The sequence below is a fragment of the Monodelphis domestica genome, chromosome 8 (assembly GCF_027887165.1).
Source record: "Monodelphis domestica isolate mMonDom1 chromosome 8, mMonDom1.pri, whole genome shotgun sequence".
Taxonomy (NCBI): Eukaryota; Metazoa; Chordata; class Mammalia; order Didelphimorphia; family Didelphidae; genus Monodelphis; species Monodelphis domestica.
In genome coordinates, this window is record NC_077234.1 from 159,931,871 (window position 1) to 159,949,512 (window position 17,642).

The window sequence follows — 17,642 nt, forward strand, 5'->3', positions numbered from 1 at the left end:
GAGGCAACTAGGTAACACAGCAGATAAGAAATGTTGGGCCCAGAGTCAGGAAGACCTGAGTCCAAATGTGGTCTCTGACACTTGTCACTTGACCCTGTTTGCCTCAGTTTCCTCATATATAAAATGAATTGCAGAAGGAAATGGCAAACTATCCCATTATCTTGCCAAGAAAATCCCCAAAGGAGTCATAAAAAGTCAGATACAACTGAAAAATGATGAATACCAATACCACCACTTCTATTACCAACAAAATAGTTCTAATACCTAGGATAGTTTCTATTATTATATATATTATATATAAATATGTCATATATAAATTATCTAGTAATTTACAAACCTTAAAGAGATTATATAAATACAATTTCAATTTTCTTTTAATAAGAGACAAAAAAACCCAAATTAAAAAATCACAGAGATAGGAGTATTATGTTAGAAATTACATTGAATTCTAGCTCCTAGTCTGGACAAATTCAGTGTTTCTGGCACCCTACTTGCAATATTTTGGGCTTCATAAAATCAATCATTGAAGGCTTGTACTCTACTGGTGTAGTCCCTTTAGAGCCCAGGATCACAAATATGGAAGTAACATTTTGAAAATCTCTGAAAAAATTGTTCTGGACTGTGTAGTTTCATTAAATAGCTTATCTTCTTTCTCTAGGAACTATACAGAAGACAAGACAGGGTAAAATGGCATCCCTTAACATATATTTGGAATAAATTGCTTTCTCTGCACTGACTAGACAATATCCACTTCCATAAGTAAAAATGAATCGCAGCATCAAAAGATTCATCAGTCCAACCACCATGGATAGATAGGAACCTGTGGAATTTATGGAGGGCTCCAAGGGAGTTTTAGAAACTCTGTAAGGTAATCCTTGCTATATTATTTACAATCAGAAAAGGCTTCTTTATGTTTAGGCTAAATCTATGATCATGACAATTATTTTCTAATGTACCTTAATGAAAAAGTGTGAAAAAGTAACTAGCTTATATTTGATAATAGTTAAATTACAAGTGAGGGAGTGAAGCATAATAGATAGGCAGCAGACACGAATACAATGTAGATGCCTACATTCTAATTCTAGCTTTGACTTTAATTAGATGTATTAATCTAGGCTAAATTATTGCACCTTTCTCAGACCATTTCTTCATCTGAGTTTTCGTAACATATTACAGGCATTTGTGTTCATGTCGAATAGCCTTATATCAGAACCTCCTTGTGGACACAAATTGTACATTTTCATTTCAGTAATGCAGAGTAGTGTTTTATAACAGTGGAGAATTCATAATGAGGCTGGGCTAAGTAATTTTAAAAATTATGCCTTAGTTGCTTTTTCTTCTTTAAGTTGTTTATTATCAAATGCCCCTAAATTTTTCATGTAGATTTTATTTTTTTAATCCATATGTTTTCTTGAAATTCTCTATATTACCCTTGTAGTTCCCCATATTCCTCTTAAGTTCTGGGGCAGAAATTGGACCATGTACACATGTTTCTAATTTGTATACATGAAAAGGGGCATAAAAATTGAGCTTTTATATGTGAAATTCCATTTTTAACTCTATTTCATCATACATTTTGAAATGTAATGTTCTTGAAAAAACATTCTTAAAATGTAACAAAATTTTATCTATCAAAGATTTTTAAATTTTTCACATTATGAAGAAAACCAGTAATTTTATAATGAGACATAATTAGTAATATTCAAAATTAACTGCAAGTGATTCTATATTTTCTTTAACCTTTCATTATCCTCAATAAAACTTTAAAAATCTCCCTCTTTTGGTTCTGTTTCCCTAGCTTTCAGCCTTGGCTCATTCTGGGCTTTAAGACTCCTGACACTATCCTTTCAGACCCTGTCATGCTTTGGGATTCATCTGCAATTATTGAATTGGGCACTAGTGATTCAAAGACAAATATGAAAGTCTTTGCCCTCGAGAATTTTATACATTCTATTGGGTAATATAATATGTATTGGGATACCTACCTACATGCATACAAATATGTACTTGTACACAGATACTGTTTCCTATTTGCTAATATTAGAAGGGCAGTGGTAATTCTAAAAGAATCAGGGAAATTCTTAAGAGGGGATGGAGTTGGAAGAAGAAATAAGTTCTATTTCAGTTGTATTGAATTTGGATATCAATCAGATATCCATTTTGAAATATCTACTAAGCAGCTGGTGATAAAGGACAGTACTAAGGAGGAAGACCAGATGTGGATTTATAGCTCAAGGAGTGATGGAGATGATAACTGTATTCATGGGAGCTTATGAAGTCATCAAAGTAGGGAATGTAGCAGAAGAGAGCCCAAGACAGAACACTTGGGATATATCTATGATTATCTAGCAAAGGAATCTTAGAAGGTATGGTCAGATAGGTTATAAAACTAAGATAATACAATTAAATAAAAATCCAGATAGGTTCTAGAACTAAGATAATACAATTAAATGAAAATCCAGATAGGTTCTAGAACTAAGATAATACAATTAAATGAAAATCCAGAAATAAATGTCTTACAGATTGTTCAGTAGCAACTGACAAATGCCTATGGAATCCATTAGAATGAGTCCATTAGACTTGACAATTAAAAAATCATTGGGAGAGAACAGTTTGTGCTGCATCATAAAGCTGGGTGACAGATTCCAAATGTGGAGAATTAAGTGAGAGGTATATAAGTGAAGATAAAGAATGGGAATAAGCCCCAGAGAGGGAATAGAGTGTGGCTGGAAGGGACTGTGGAAGTCACCATGGCTAACTCCATCCTTTTACAGAGGAGGGACTTAAAGCCAAGAGAAGTTGAAGGACTTGAAAGAGTTTGAGATGTTCATGCAAGGGCTTTTTAGGTGTTAGGTATGGAAAAAAAGGGAACTTGGGTTGGGTGGCCTCTATTTTCTCAGTAAAGCAGAAGGAAAAGTCTATTGAAGAGAGGTGGGAAGTATTATGAAAGGCTTGAGGAGAAGAGGGGTCTGGAATAGTTATAGTGGAGAGTCCAATAGAGTCAGTTAGGGAGGAATAAAAGGGTCCACTTGAAATTAGAAACTGAAGGAACTAGGGGGAGTAACTGAGACTCTGTTCTACCTATGAGGCGAATTTAGATTTTGTGTAAGACAAAACACATTATGACAAATTAATTACCTAATACATGCACAGAGCACTGTGATAGCCAACAGGAGCAGATATGTAGTTTAAATAGGTATTGTCCCTATCCTCATGGCACTCAGTCCAAACCGTTTGGGGATGCAGTATAACCACAAGTAACTATAACTTACAACATGGGCTTATATTATGCATGATGTGCATAAGAGAAGTATAGAACCAAAATTCAACATGAGCTCTAAGAGGGAAAATCATCAGGAACAGGTGCCACGAGGTAGGATCAGGAAGGCTTCATGGATTTTGCCTGGATTAATTTTATTAACTGGAGAGCCTATGGGTGTTTAGTTATGAAATAAGTTGTGAAATCATTTACCTGCAATTCAGTCTCTTAAGGTGTGTATAACAAAAGCAATACCACTCCTGAATAAACATATATCCAATTCATGTGCAGGGACTGATGGTATTAAATACCCCCAGATGGTCAATTACCTTCCAAATATAAGATGAAGTAATGAGTCTGGATTTAGGGGGAAAAAATCCCCAAGTCTTCTGGGAAGTTGGGTGGATGTGTAAAGACTTATCGTAGACACACCTCCAGAAAACAAGAATTACAGGTAAGAAACTGTCTGGCCTCCAAAGTTGGCTGTACATAGTAGAATCTTATCCAACACATTAAAATTTCAGAGATATCCCTAGAAGGGTAAAATGAGCGACAACTATCTTGATGAAAGAAAAAAAAACAATGAGCTGAAGAACTGATCAAACTGGTGCAGTCTACTTTACGGGTACATTGTTTATTATTCCTCTATTTTTGTAAAAGAACAATCACAAATCATGAAGCCAAAGGTAGTCTATTTTGTAGAGGATAGGGAATTAAGGCTAAGCACCCAAGTCCTTTGTTTCTCTGTTGTTTTTCAGCAATGTCCAACTCTTTGTGACCCCATTTAGGGTTTTCTTGGCAAAGATATTGGAGTGATTTGCCATTACCTTCTCTGGCTCATTTTGCAGATAAGGAAACTAAAGCAAACAGGGTGAAGTGATTTGTCCAGGGTCACATAGCTACCAAGTGTCTGGAGATGGAATTTGAACTCCTGAAGATGAGTGTTCCCAACTCCAGGCCTGGAGCTCCACCCTAGTTGCTCATCTTGTTCCTCTGAGGTTAGTCTATTATTCTTGCTGTTTATTGTGTTCAAGGATGTGGAATGGCTTAAGAGGAGACCTGGTTCCAAGTCTCACCTGTGATACACACTGGTGGTTTGACCCTGGGCAAGTCATTCAACTTCTGAGTGACACAGGCCTTTCTAAGTCTATAAATTACAGTCTAATTGCCAAACTGAACTGAGTGGAAGTTGCTGTACAGCAAATCCCCCCAAATATTTTAAGAGGTCCTGACCAATGTGGAAAACTAATAATGAACTGTTATATTTTTATGAGAAATAGTTCCCTCTTTGACCCCCCAAACAGTTTGATTTTAAAACTAGAAAAAGTCTCTTCCCCCACTATGAAATTAGGTTGGGTCCAATAGAGTTAAAGGCATATCACTGGGCTAGCTTTTGTTGTTGTCAGGGTGGAGACCTGTTCCTTGTTTGTCTGTAGACAAGAACTTGATTAGGTAATGAAATCAGTGAGCTAGGCAGCTGCCATTTTGGCCTACCACATGGCAGGGAGGAAAAGGACCTCGACTTTCTGAAAACCCACCTCTTCTTGTGATTGAGGTCATGTCCTGGGGAGGGACTAAGTGATGATGTCAGAAGGGACAAATTGGCTTATATGTTGGCTCATGTGACAGGAAGTCTGCCTCTCCTACCCCATTTTTTTTTGGCTCCACCAGCTCTCCTGACTAGCTGCTTATAGAAGCTCCTTCTTCAGCCTCTGCTCTCTCTAGCCTAGTCTAGCTGCCTAGCTGCTTGTGCCCCTGCCTCTCTTTTTGGGCCCCTATCAAGTTTCTGGTTAATGGTTACTTCAAAAATTTGAGTAGTCTTTAAAAAATTAATATTTTAAAACTAAAAATATAGCCTTCAGAAAATTTCAGTACACAAAAAAACCCAACCAAAACCAAAAAAACTCCACCCAAACTAAACGAACAAACAAAAACCAAACCACACAAAACCCAAAGTAATTTCTTTCTTGTGTACCTATCTTTAGAATATTAAAATGTTTAAATCTAATTTCATTCAGACTGCTACCAAGTTTTACCAGCAGCTTTTATAAAGCACTTTATTTTTTCTATTTTGAGTTCTATTGTTTCTGATTCTTCCTTGTCTAATCTGTTCCACTGACTGACCTCACTATTTTAAACTAATATGACTAATCAATGGTAATAAATATATTTCTAATGATTATTGTTTTATTTCTATTGAGGTTCACTTCAGAATAAAATCTGTACAAGTGTTTTGTGTCCTTGGGTAAATTTATACTTAGATATTTTATACATTTTTGTAATAATTTTTGAGGTGTGTATTATTTATCTTGGATTTTGTTATTATTTTATGGAAATGAAACTGGTTATTGAGGGTTTATTTTATAGACTATAACTTTGATGAATCAATTATCTCAATTAGTATCTTTGATGATCTCTTAAGATTTTCTTAGTAAATTATGATGCCAGCAAATAGGGATAGTTTTATCTCTTTACCTATCTTTATATACTTTTAATTTCTTTTTGTTTTATTGCTATAATTAGAATTTCCAAAATTATCTAAAATAATATTGGTGAGTTTATGCATCCTTCTTTTAATCCTGTATTTATTGAGGAAAGTTCTCATGTATTCCTATTATAGATGAGGGCTTTCATTACTTTTTATATTAAAAAAGGCCCCTCCACACTAATACCTTTTGGGTTTTTTGTATAAATAAGTATTATACTTTGTGAAAAGCCATTGTCACTTTGGAGATATTCATGTGGTTTTGGATGTTTTCATTTTCAATTTAATTAGGTTGATTGCTTTCCATCTGGCATGAATCTAAATTGGTCATGATGAATATTACTTTAATGAGGTTGCTTTAGCCTTAATAGGATCCCCTGGTTTAGGTACAAACTATATGTACTTTAGAAGAGGAATTAGATAGAGTATTTTGCAATTTTTCAGAATAATTTTTGTAGTATAGGTATTAAATGTGATTTGTAAGAAGTCTGATAGAATTATCCTATCCATCAGGGTCAGTTTTTTTTCCTTTGGTAGTTACTTAAAAGCAAGGACTTAACTAAACAATTTGTTGAGGACTTAACTAAACAATTTGTTATTTTCTTCAGTTGATTTTCTGCTCTTTTCTTTTTTAATAAGATTGGCTAAAATTTAATTTTATTGATACTTTAAAAGATATTTAGTTTTATAAGTTCTAAAGCTTTTATTTTGTTATTGTTTTTGTTTCCTGTTTATCTTTCTCTACTTTTAAAAATCTCTTCTTTTGTGTTTATTTGTTGTCTTTCTAATGTTTAAAAATGCACCTTGAGTCCATTAATCCACTCTTTTTCTTTCTATTTAAAAAACTGTACTTTTTAATATGGAATAGCATGAGGGTTACTGGGGGAAAATTATAGTGAAAACTTATTTAAAACAAACTAATAAAGAGTATGCTAGCAGGTAAGCTTCCTCTCAGAAGCCCCCCTCCCCTTTTAAAAAGAATTTGTTTATTTAATTAATTAATTTAGAATATTTTTCCATGGTTACACGAATCACATTCTTTCCCTCCCTCCTCCTACACTCCTCCAATAGCCAACAAGCAATTCCACTGGGTTTTACAGGTATCATTGATCAAGATCTATTTCTATATTATTAATATTTACACTGGGGTGATCATTTAGAATCTACATTCTCCAATCATATCCCCATTGAACCATGTGATCAAGCAGTTGTTTTTCTTCTGCATCAGAACCTCTCATTTTATATAACACCATAAACACATACAATTAAAATAAAGGAAATGTTATTAATTACCTCTTTCAAGGCGTTCCACAGTTCTTCATCTGTATACTCATCGAAAGGATCCAAATTTTTTCTCATTGTTCCAGTGAATAAAACAGGTTCCTAAAATTCCAATAAAATTTCTATCATTGTATGAAGTTGAGTGAATGGACAAAGATTTATTTATTTATTTTAACAAAGTTAAAAATATAGTAAAGTATAAAAATTGTCACTCCCTTAAAGTAACAAAAGCAAGTGAAAATGTACAGCTTCTAGATTTGATTTCCAGAATGCAAAAATCAAGTTCTGGATAGCACTTTTACTGTAGATAGTTAAATAGCAGAATATAATCAAGAGAATAAAGAAGAAAATAGGCTAATAAAATATCTATTTGTTTAACAAATACAAAAAAATCACAATTCAGTTATTTCATGAATCTGGCTTTGAGGGTATCAATAAAAATCAATAGTACATCCAGGTGTAGTACCTGGGAAATATGAATAGCATGATTAGTTAAGACTTGTGACTTGAGGGGAAATTGCTAAACATCATTACACTTGCATTGAATGATAAACAAGGACATTTTCCCCACTGGTAAAAGATATTGTTGGTATGGGGAGTAGTCTCCTCAACTAATACAACTGGGACTTTCTGTTCCTGCCTGAAGGAGAAATGAACTAATGAGAAATGCAGCACCCTTTCTATTAAGAGACTTAAGCTGATATCTCCTTTATCTTTTCCATTCATCCACCGGGATGGATGCCCTGCTATTATTAACCATAAGGGTGGGATAATATGAAAACCATTTTGAGGAGTGTCATGATCAAAGTATGTGTATTTAAGAACTCACTTCTGTACTTCAAGAGTACTGAGGATCAGATGTAACCTTGCATTATGTTTATTTCCAGGTTCCAGTGATAATGTCATTGAAAAAAGAAACCACTATGCACATAATAAGCAGATGATGTTGCTCCTTTAATGTTTCCTCATAAGGTATAACATCAGACAAGTGGCATATGAAGGAGTGGGTAGAAAAAGAACAAACCAGGCTCATTTCAGAGGGGCAATAGAGTACCGAGGTATAGAACTTCAAATTTAAAATGAGTAAGGATTTTTTTAAAAGGTTATATAATTTTATGGAGCTTCACTCTTAATCTGTCTTTCATTGTAGTGGTGTTCTGAGAGATAGCCCCAAATATTCCCTCCATTTTCAGACAAGCAGGAGCCTGGTGTAGGGGGAAAAGCACTGTATGTGGGGCCAGAGTACCTGGTTTAAACCATATATCTACTCACAAGTGATTCTGGGTAATACTTCAATTTCACATCTGTAAAACAAGGAAGTTGCAATGGACGAGAAGTTATTTATCTGGACTCTGTGATATCGAAATCACTTTAAAAGACTGATATATATTAATTTAAGGTCGCCAAGGAATTCAGCTATGTAATTCCTAAATGAAAACTCAAGTCAGCAGTCAACCTTTTGGAGTTTTTAATTACAAAAAGGAGGAAAAAAAGTATTAGAGAGAGAGAGAGAGAGAGAGAGAGAGAGAGAGAGAGAGAGAGAGAGAGAGAGAGAGAAAGAGAAGGGGGAGAGAAGGGAATAGGACTTAAATACTCCCTCTCCTTAGGCTGGGCCAAAGGCCCAAGCCCTTAGATAGCTGAGGCAAAGAACAGAGATCAGTCCCTATCACTCACGTGACCAAAATGGAGAAACAGTCTCAGGGGCCTCCACCTCTAGACTCCTTCAGAGCAAAACCTCTCAGAGCAAAACCCCCTCAGAGCAAAACCTCTCAGAGCAAAAAACTCCTCCTCTGTCCTCAGACCCCGCTATCTTTAAGTCAACAATCTAAGTCCCTTCCCCTCAGTTCTCACATCTACCAATCACTGTCCATGTCTCTCCTGTGCCAATGGTGGCTCTAGCTTAACCCAGGACCCCCCAGAGGTCTGCCCCCCCTTTGCACATGTCTGTTGAAGGTCATATTCTCAAATAATTAAATCTTGATCTTTGCTGCAGCCATTCCTAAATCCTGTTACTCTGAGAAGGGTGGAGATTGTAAGTTCCAAGACCTGGTTCTGTCATTCCAAGTATCTCTATTGTATCAATTCTAAAATCAATCATGACTCAAAGAACTTCCTGTTCTATGCTTAAGTATAGGTCAAAGCCCTTTCCATTGTTTAGCAAAAGGTTTCTGTCCTAAAGTAGTCTTAAGTAGGGAGGAGAAGGATCCTCCCATGCCAAGGGGTTTCACATTCCAATAGAGTTCTTACTATCAGTAGGAAATTTTTTCCAAGTATGAAATTTCCCAATGGTGAAATTTCCAACATTCATAAGTCTAAGAAATTTTAAGGTTTACAATCCCCCCTGATGATCATGGGAGACCAGTCTCCCCATTGATCAAACAACATAATCAATTTTGTAATTCTGAATTCAATTCTAACTATAGATATACACAATATTCAATTTTCTAAGAGAATTAGAATAGTGAGAGAGGAAATAGAAAAGAAAAGAAAGCAAAACCAATGTTTTGCTAGGCGCATTGACAGAAAGCCAAATTAGGGGCAGTCCCTTTTGGCATAAATGTGTACAATTACAATAAATGTTCAATCAAAAGTTCAGTCCAATCAATCATATCCAAAGTTCATTCTTGATCTTCTTGATAAAGTGTAGGTTTTTGGCATCTTTCTGCAACAGTTCATTCTCTGGATATAAAAGTTTCAAGCTCATTTCTTGAAGATCTTTTCTCGAACAGAATCAAAATCTTTGATTTTTTATAACAGTAAAATCTTAAACAAAATTCAAAATTCTTGGATTTTTATAAAAATCCAATCTCAAACAAAAAAATTCAAAAATAAAAAAATTCTTAGATTTTAAATTAAAATATAATCCCCCCTGAAGTAAGTATTAAAAAATATCAAGTTTAGCTCAGAATGCAATGTTCAGTTATGGGGGTGTATGTGTCAATTATCAAAATAGAAAAATAATCAAAAACATAAGAAAAATTCAAAATAGGCCTTATATAGGTCCAGTTTAAAGTAATTTCTATCCCACAAGTATGTAGGACAGAATGCAGTAATATTTCACTTAGCCATTTGTAGCCAAGACTACAGGAAGTTGCCATAATATAAGAAGAAAAGAATTAGAATTCTATTTTGATGGGGAAATGTCATTCCCTCGTCTGATTTTTTTTTCCCTCAGGGATATAGGGAGCCAGCATGATAGTCAAGCTTTGTACTTGTTTGAGTACTTCGTAAAGAGTGTAGATACAAGGAAGTCCTATGACTTAAACATAAGTTAAGCATCGCAACCTCGAGTCTCACTTTAATATTTCTTGTGTGCTCTATTGGCACTATTCAGGTTTAGTCTGTGCTCCTTGTTTTTATCCCTTTTCCTGGAATCAGACACAAACATTAATCACAGTCCTATAATATTTTATCAATAAATGGCAGGTTCCCATAGTTTAAAGCTTTTAGGCATATATTGATATTATAGCGAGAGTATATATATTAACTTGTATTACTGTCAGAAAAAATAATATTAATATTAATTATGTATACCTTCAGTACAAAAAATGAGAAAAAAATTCAAATATTCTGATAAAAAAATAAAAGAAAAGAAATAAGAAAAATAAGAAAAAATCAGTAATTCAATGTATTCTTGAAAAAACAGCATCCATTTGTCTATGGATTATTATCTCTAATTCATATGATAAGATAGAGTCACAATTCATATGATAGGATAGAGTCAATCAGTCTCAGCAGAAGATGCTTTCTTCACATGTGAGCAGTGAATCCAAGAGTCCCTTTCTCCAATCTTTATAGATGTTGGAGTAGTTAACAATATTTGGAATGGTCCTTCCCATGAAGGTTGAGTTGCTCCAGTTCGCTTGAAATTCTTGATATAAACTTTATCTCCTGGGTTCAGGTCATGTAGAGAAAAGTCTAATGGTCCAGCTTGTACTGCAGCTCCGGATTCATGAAGTTCATGTAGTTTGTGCTGTAACTCCTGTATATAGGAAGCAATAGTAATAATATCTCCCCCTAATAGTGATGTATAAGCCGGGGAGAAAGGCTTAGCCTGTATAGGCAGATGTCCAAAAAGCATCTCAAATGGTGAAACATGTAAGTCTCCTCTAGGCCTGCTTCTAAGAAAAAATAGGGCCAGAGGGAGAATTTCAGGCCATTTTAAATGGGTCTCAGTGCATAATTTGCCAATCATAGTCTTAAGTTCTTTATTCATCCTCTCTACTTGGCCTGAGCTCTGGGGGTGATATGGAACATGGAATTTTGGAGTTATCCCCAAGCAAGAATATATTTGGTTTAAGACAGAATCAGTAAAATGACTCCCTCTATCAGAGTCAATATGTGCTGGCAGGCCAAAACGAGGAATAATTTCCTTTAAAAGTATCTTTGCAACAAAATCTGCTGTGGCTCGGGTCGTAGGAAATGCTTCCGCCCATCTGGTTAGTTGATCTACAATTACTAGACAAAATTTATAATGTCCAGCCTTTGGCATCATTATGAAATCTATCTGTAGATGTTCAAAAGGTGTGTAAGCCAGAGGACGTCCCCCTAAGGCTTTTCCACGATATGCATGTTGATTATATGCCTGGCAGATAGGGCAGGCCGAACATACTTTAGAGGCTATAGTAGTTATACCAGGGGCTATCCATACTCTCTTGACAGAGTCCACGATGCCCTGGGTGCCAACTCTCAAGAGATCAGTGGAGGAATTTAGTTTTTATGAATGTAGGTGGGGGAAAAATTATATCTTTATTTTCACTGAACTCTAGCTTAAATGTAACATTCTCTCCAATTATTTAAAGACACTATTTTGGGATGGTGGTGGCATAGTGGATAGCGTGATGGGCTTGTAGGAAGACATTTTCTGGAGTTAAAATCTGGCCTCAGACACATAATAGCTGTGTGATGCTGGGCAAGTCACTCAACCCTGTTTACCTCAGTTTCCTCATTTGTAAAATGAGCTGGAGAAGGAAATGGAAAACCACTCCAGTATTTTTGCTAAGAAAACCCCAAATGGGCTCACAAAGAGTTGGGCATGACTGAAAAATGACTGAAACCAGAGGTTTTACTCATTTATGAATGGAGGCAACACATATTATTTTGAAGAGTCCACAGGCTTCACTAGATTGCCAACTAGGTCCATGATACAAAAAGAACTCCTGTGTTAGATGGTCTGAATATAAATATTTGTTTCTTAAACCCTTATCTTCTGTCTTTGTAGCAATTTTTTTTGGGTAAATATCCCTTGGCTTCTATTTTAGAATCAATACTATATATTATTTCCAAAGCAGAAGAGCAGAAAAGGCTAGGCAATAAGGGTTAAGGGACTTGCCTAGGGTCACACTAGTAGGAAGTGTCTGAGGTCAGGTTTTAATCCAGGGCCCTCCATCTGTAAACCTGGCTTTCTATCCACTGAGCCATCTAGCTGCTCCCCTTAGTATCAATTCCAAGACAGAATGGTAACAAGGGTCAGGCAGTTGGGGTTATATAATTCACCCAGAGTCACAAAGGTAGCCACATTTGAACCCAGGTCCTCCTGACCCCCAGGCCTGGTGCTCCAAACACTGTGCTGCCTACCTGCCCCTTGGCTATAAACTAATTATCATCTTAAGAACCCTAACAAAAGTTTTATCCTATATGTATCTTTTGTTTAAAGAGAAAAATAACTACCAAGAACTTCCTTTATAATATTAAGCTCTTTGGGAACAGGCCTTGATAAAATCAGCAATAAGATCATTTCTCAATTTAAAAGAAATCTTCATTTTATCATAAACTTAATAAATATGAGCATTATAATATACAAAGAACAAAAAAAATTATATATGAAACCTTGAACTTTACACTTTGTTTTTTTAAAAGAGTGTATATTACATTTAACTCAGAAACAAAAATTGCCCCGTTTCCTTGTGTCCCCTTCTGAATGACTTCTTGTTTTCTTCTGTGTATTTTTAATACTTTATTGACCATTGCTCAATTTCTAAGAAGCCCAAGAGAATAAAACAGATAGGTATACTGTTCCTTCTAACTATGAAAAATAATGACAGAAAAGCATTTCATGGTTTCTCCTATCAACCTGGATTTAGGATTGTGTGTGTGTGTGTGTGTGTGTGTGTGTGTGTGTGTGTGTGTGTGTGTGTGTGTGTGTGTGTGTGGTTATTGAAAAAAGATGGTGTCGTTATTGAAAAATATGTACTCCTAAGCCTAGGACAGGAATTTAAAAGGCCTTAAATGAGTCTGATAGCTGGCCATAATGAATCAAGAAACAAATGTGATGTATAGAGAAGTACTGCCTTTTAAAGATATACATACTGATTGTGAATCATGGCTCAAAATTACTTTTTGGGGAACAAATGAATTTTCTTTTAATTGGACCAAATTATTTTAAAATTTTATTTGTGATCTCAGGGATCGCCTACTATTGAATTCTATAGGACTAAATAATTCATTCTCTCCTTTGTGTCCACAGCAGGCTTAACCAAAAGCAACTTGCACAAGTGTCTAGAGAAAGAAGATGAGAAGTGTCTTTTATGGGTGCCCATGTTCCCCCACACCATCTGGTGACATCATTTGCTCTACCTGAGGTTCTTTCATGGGCTAGCAGTGGATACTGAAGATAAATGAATTAACTTCTTGGTGTTCCATTACTGCCTTAACCCTATGATTCCCTGGAGTCCCCACATCCTTTCATCTTTACTTTTGGCATTTGGAATGACTTGTTTTTTCCTTAAATGGGTTCTTCCATTTCCCTATTTCACCTGTTTAATTTCCCAGTGTCTAGATAATGAGAAGAGTTATAATTTGACCGTCAGTAGGAGATTTGATTAGGTTTAATTTGGACAAGGGGCAAGTACTTGAAAAGGAGAGATTACAATGTCCTATGCTTCCCAATAACCATAACTGCCTGGTTTAATAAAGGAAATAACCATGTATAAAATCAATATCATTTTGCTTACTTTTTCAGTGAGGGAGGGTTGGGAGGAAAGCAATTCAGAACTCAAATTTTTTTAAGGAATGTTAAAAATAGGTAATAAATTTATTCTTAAAAAAGGAAAGAAAAGGAAAGAAATAATCACTACCACCATGATATGAAATAAAGTGCATCTCATGGCACTGAACAAAGAAATATAACATTAAAAATGCTTCTTCCAAATACTATACTCTCATCTGAAAGCTAAAAACAACCATTTCTGAGGGAAACAAATGGATTTCAACCTAATTACAAAATTAGATTCTAGATGTCAACTGTAAATGAGGGGTTAGATGTTTTAAGAGGATCTCCCTCATAAAAGTAAGACTAGCTTAAGAGTTTGGAAACCTTAGTAAATGGAAATTCTTTAGTCTATGATTTTAAAAAATTGAAAAGTTTAATTGTTTGCCCCATATGTAAACAACTGACTCCCAAATGCTTTTCAGGCTTGGTCCTTCTTGGGCAAGCATCTTAAATCTGAAAGGATGATTCTTTTTATGCCTTGGGGACTAGGGAACGGTGCTGGCACCTAGGCCTTCAAAGAGATCAGGGTGGAAATCCTGGAACTCAGATGAATTCAACAGTCACTCAATCTGTTTCTGTTGTAACCATGAATCACAACACCACTTTTTAAAAAGGTTTCTGGTTTACTGACTCCCAAATCAGGCTGTCTTAAAGAGAAATTACTTAAATGGAATTTTTTTTTAAATTCACTATAATCATAGTATCTCTCTAAGTTGTCCTCTGTCAACCTGAAAAAGGAACCTTGAATCAATCCCTCTTGCTTGACTTAACAATATAAAAACAAAAGAACAAGAAAAAACCTTTTGCCTAGTTATGACATGTCAAAGATATTTATTTCAATTAGCAAAACTTCCATCAAAACCTGTTGAATGAGAAAAAATGGTTTAATAATACATTAGCTGATGGAAGAAACATTTTCCTTTAAATCCAGTAAGTAATTTAACAACATGTGTTTTAATATGCTGATATGTTTTATATATGTTGCTCATTTTATTTCCTACTTCTTTCCACTTTCATAGGCTTGCCAAATAAGAAATCCCATTATAATGTCTTCATAAGGGTAATAAAAGTCCTAACAGTAGACATGTACTGCAAGAGCTGATAAGGGTCATTTTTAATTATTTCTGATAGAAATTATTATTTAAAATAGCTGTCTTCAGGAGAAGGAGTTAATAACCTAACCCTATAAATAAGTGTTGTAAAAATGCTTGCAGCTTAGAAGAAGGCATGCCATTTGTACAGGGGAGATTTACACAGAGACATGCAATCTTCACATAGATGGAGCCGAAATTTACAAACATATGCTAGGACACCTTCTTAAAAAAATCTGAAGATCTAGATTTAAATTGGATTGCACCATCTCAGCATGTGGGTCAGAGGGGGAAAAAGTAGCCGGATTCTGTGTGGCATATATCAAACAATGCCAAATTTGTCTTTGAAGGAAAATCCTGAGGATAAAGGTTAAAAAAAAAAACACCCCACTGGATGCACTGGTAATTTTGTCCTTTGCAACTAAAGCAATACAAACCCACATTAGAAGTGTCATACAAAATGGCCACTTTGAATCAAACAGTTTAGTGTGGAAAACTGATAATCCTTCCACACACAGAAAGTCTCAAAGACCGCAGTCTTTAGACCTTTGTGTGCCTGGCTAGGAAACAAGCCTCTCATTATCTGGGGAAGAAATTCTACCTACTACCCTTCAGCCACGTCAAACCCACGGGGACCACGCTGAAAACCGTACAACTGGTTCCGAACCAACAAGATAAAAGCAGGAACGTTTTACTTCGCCTCGTCATTTTAGGTTCTAAACCAGGAAACTTCCCTCAACTAAAATACCAGAATAAGAGTGGCCATCTCGGCTGTTCGTCAGTGTGGGGAAAGTGAAAAAAAAATTATATACCGAAAAAATGTTCCTGTTTCTCAAGCCCGAGGAGCTTAAGTTGAGTTCACTGTTTTCAAATGAAGGAAATCACCTGAAATCACTCTTACACAGAGGTTGGGTTTCTCCCCCCTTCGGCCCACTCAATCCTGTAGCCTTTGAGTGAACTGATCATCATCCATTTTCAGAAGAAAAGGACATTGTGCACCAACAAAAGAAAAAGAATTTAAGTCCATGTAAAGTCCTTTTTGATACAAAAAGGTCACTAACTCCCGCCAGTAGTTCCACTGTGCCTTAATGAAGCCTTCAGTGTGCAGAAACAAAGGAGGGCTGCATTAGGCTGCCATCCAATTGTATTTCTTTGCTAGTAATAGCATACCCACCTCTTTCTCTTTGGGTTTTGTTCTTGAAAAGAAAAAGGGGAAACCAGGTAATAAAAAGTGGTTTTGAAGAGAAGCTGCTCTGGTTAACCTACACACTCTCAGCCCTCTGTCTCTCTCCCTCCCTCTCCTCTGTCTTTCTTCTCTCCTGCCTCTCTCTCCCCTTTCTTTTCTCTCCTCTCATCCCTCTCTTCTCTCCTCTCCCTCTCCTCCCTCTCTTCTCTCCTCCTCCCTTCTTCCCTCCCTCTCTCACCTCTCCATCTCTCTCCCATCTTCTCTCTCTCCTCTCCCGTCTTCCTCCTCTCACCCCTCTCTGTCTCTCCCTTCCCTCCCTCTCTTTCTCCTCTACCCTCTCCCTCTTTCCTCCCCCAGTCTCTCTCCCTTCTCTTCTCTCTCCTCACTCTGTCTCTCTTAAAAAAAAAATCAGAGAAATATGCAAAATGGTGGGACTGTTTTAAACATGACAAAACAAACTAGCAGTTCAAGAACCTCTATAAGTCACTAAAAAAAAAAAACAGCCCAGATGCAAAAGCCACAAATCAATTAAATAAAAAAAAAATCTCCATTGTAATCATGATACAGAGCCGCCCTTGATCTGCACCAGCCCTGAGGGTGCTATTCATAAATCCTAAATTTGCATGGGATTACTCTCCATTTGTAAACAGTTTCTTTGTGCAAGAGGATAGGAGCCTGAGCAGCAAAGAAGTCATCCAAAAAGTTTTGAAATCCATTTTGCCAGATCCCTGTCAGATAAGTCAGCTACTCCCAGAGTGTAATTTCACTCCAGTGTTCTCTTTTGGAAGCTCACTTAACTCCTTCTGGTCATGACCATGTTGCAGTTGGAATGAAATAAGCCGGACATACAAGCAGCAGCAGCATCCATACCATCCTTGGTCCAGAGACAGAAGGGGAATGGAGGCCTAGACTAGTTATGCGCCACTGCAACGATAGGCAACCTCAGGATTGGAGCTCCAGCTTTCCAGTCCCCAGAACCAGCCATAGGTCCACATGGAAGCTCAATGGGGACTGGAAGACCGACATTCAAGTCCTGGCTCAGACATTTAGCCGTGGAGTGACCCTGGGCAGGTCACTCTAAGTTTTCTTTTCCTCATCTTGTTAAAAAAAAGGGGTGGGGGTGGGGGGCAATGAGACCTCCCTGGAAAGAGTGTGAAAATCAAAGGAGATGACAGATATAAAGTACTTTGCAAACTTTAAAGCGATAAATGCAAGTGGTTAATTCCTCTTTTCCTCTGTTTTTCCCAGGGTTAAACTCAGAATACACGCAGATGGAAGCCTTCTTTGAGAACACATCAGCATCCCTCCCTCCCTCCGAGTACTCTCTGGGGCTGGATGACCAGCATCTT

The 17,642-nt window shown here is 36.3% G+C and overlaps 1 protein-coding gene across 1 annotated transcript in view; it reads right to left on the minus strand.

The window, feature by feature from the left end:
- The window catches only part of ABCC4 (ATP binding cassette subfamily C member 4), a 291,071-nt gene that overhangs the window by 27,120 nt on the left and 246,309 nt on the right, over positions 1-17,642 (minus strand). Inside the window, exon 27 of the mRNA XM_007501391.3 lies at positions 7,038-7,127. Within this exon, the coding sequence (XP_007501453.1) occupies positions 7,038-7,127 (90 nt within the window). The remainder of the gene's footprint in view (positions 1-7,037; positions 7,128-17,642) is intronic.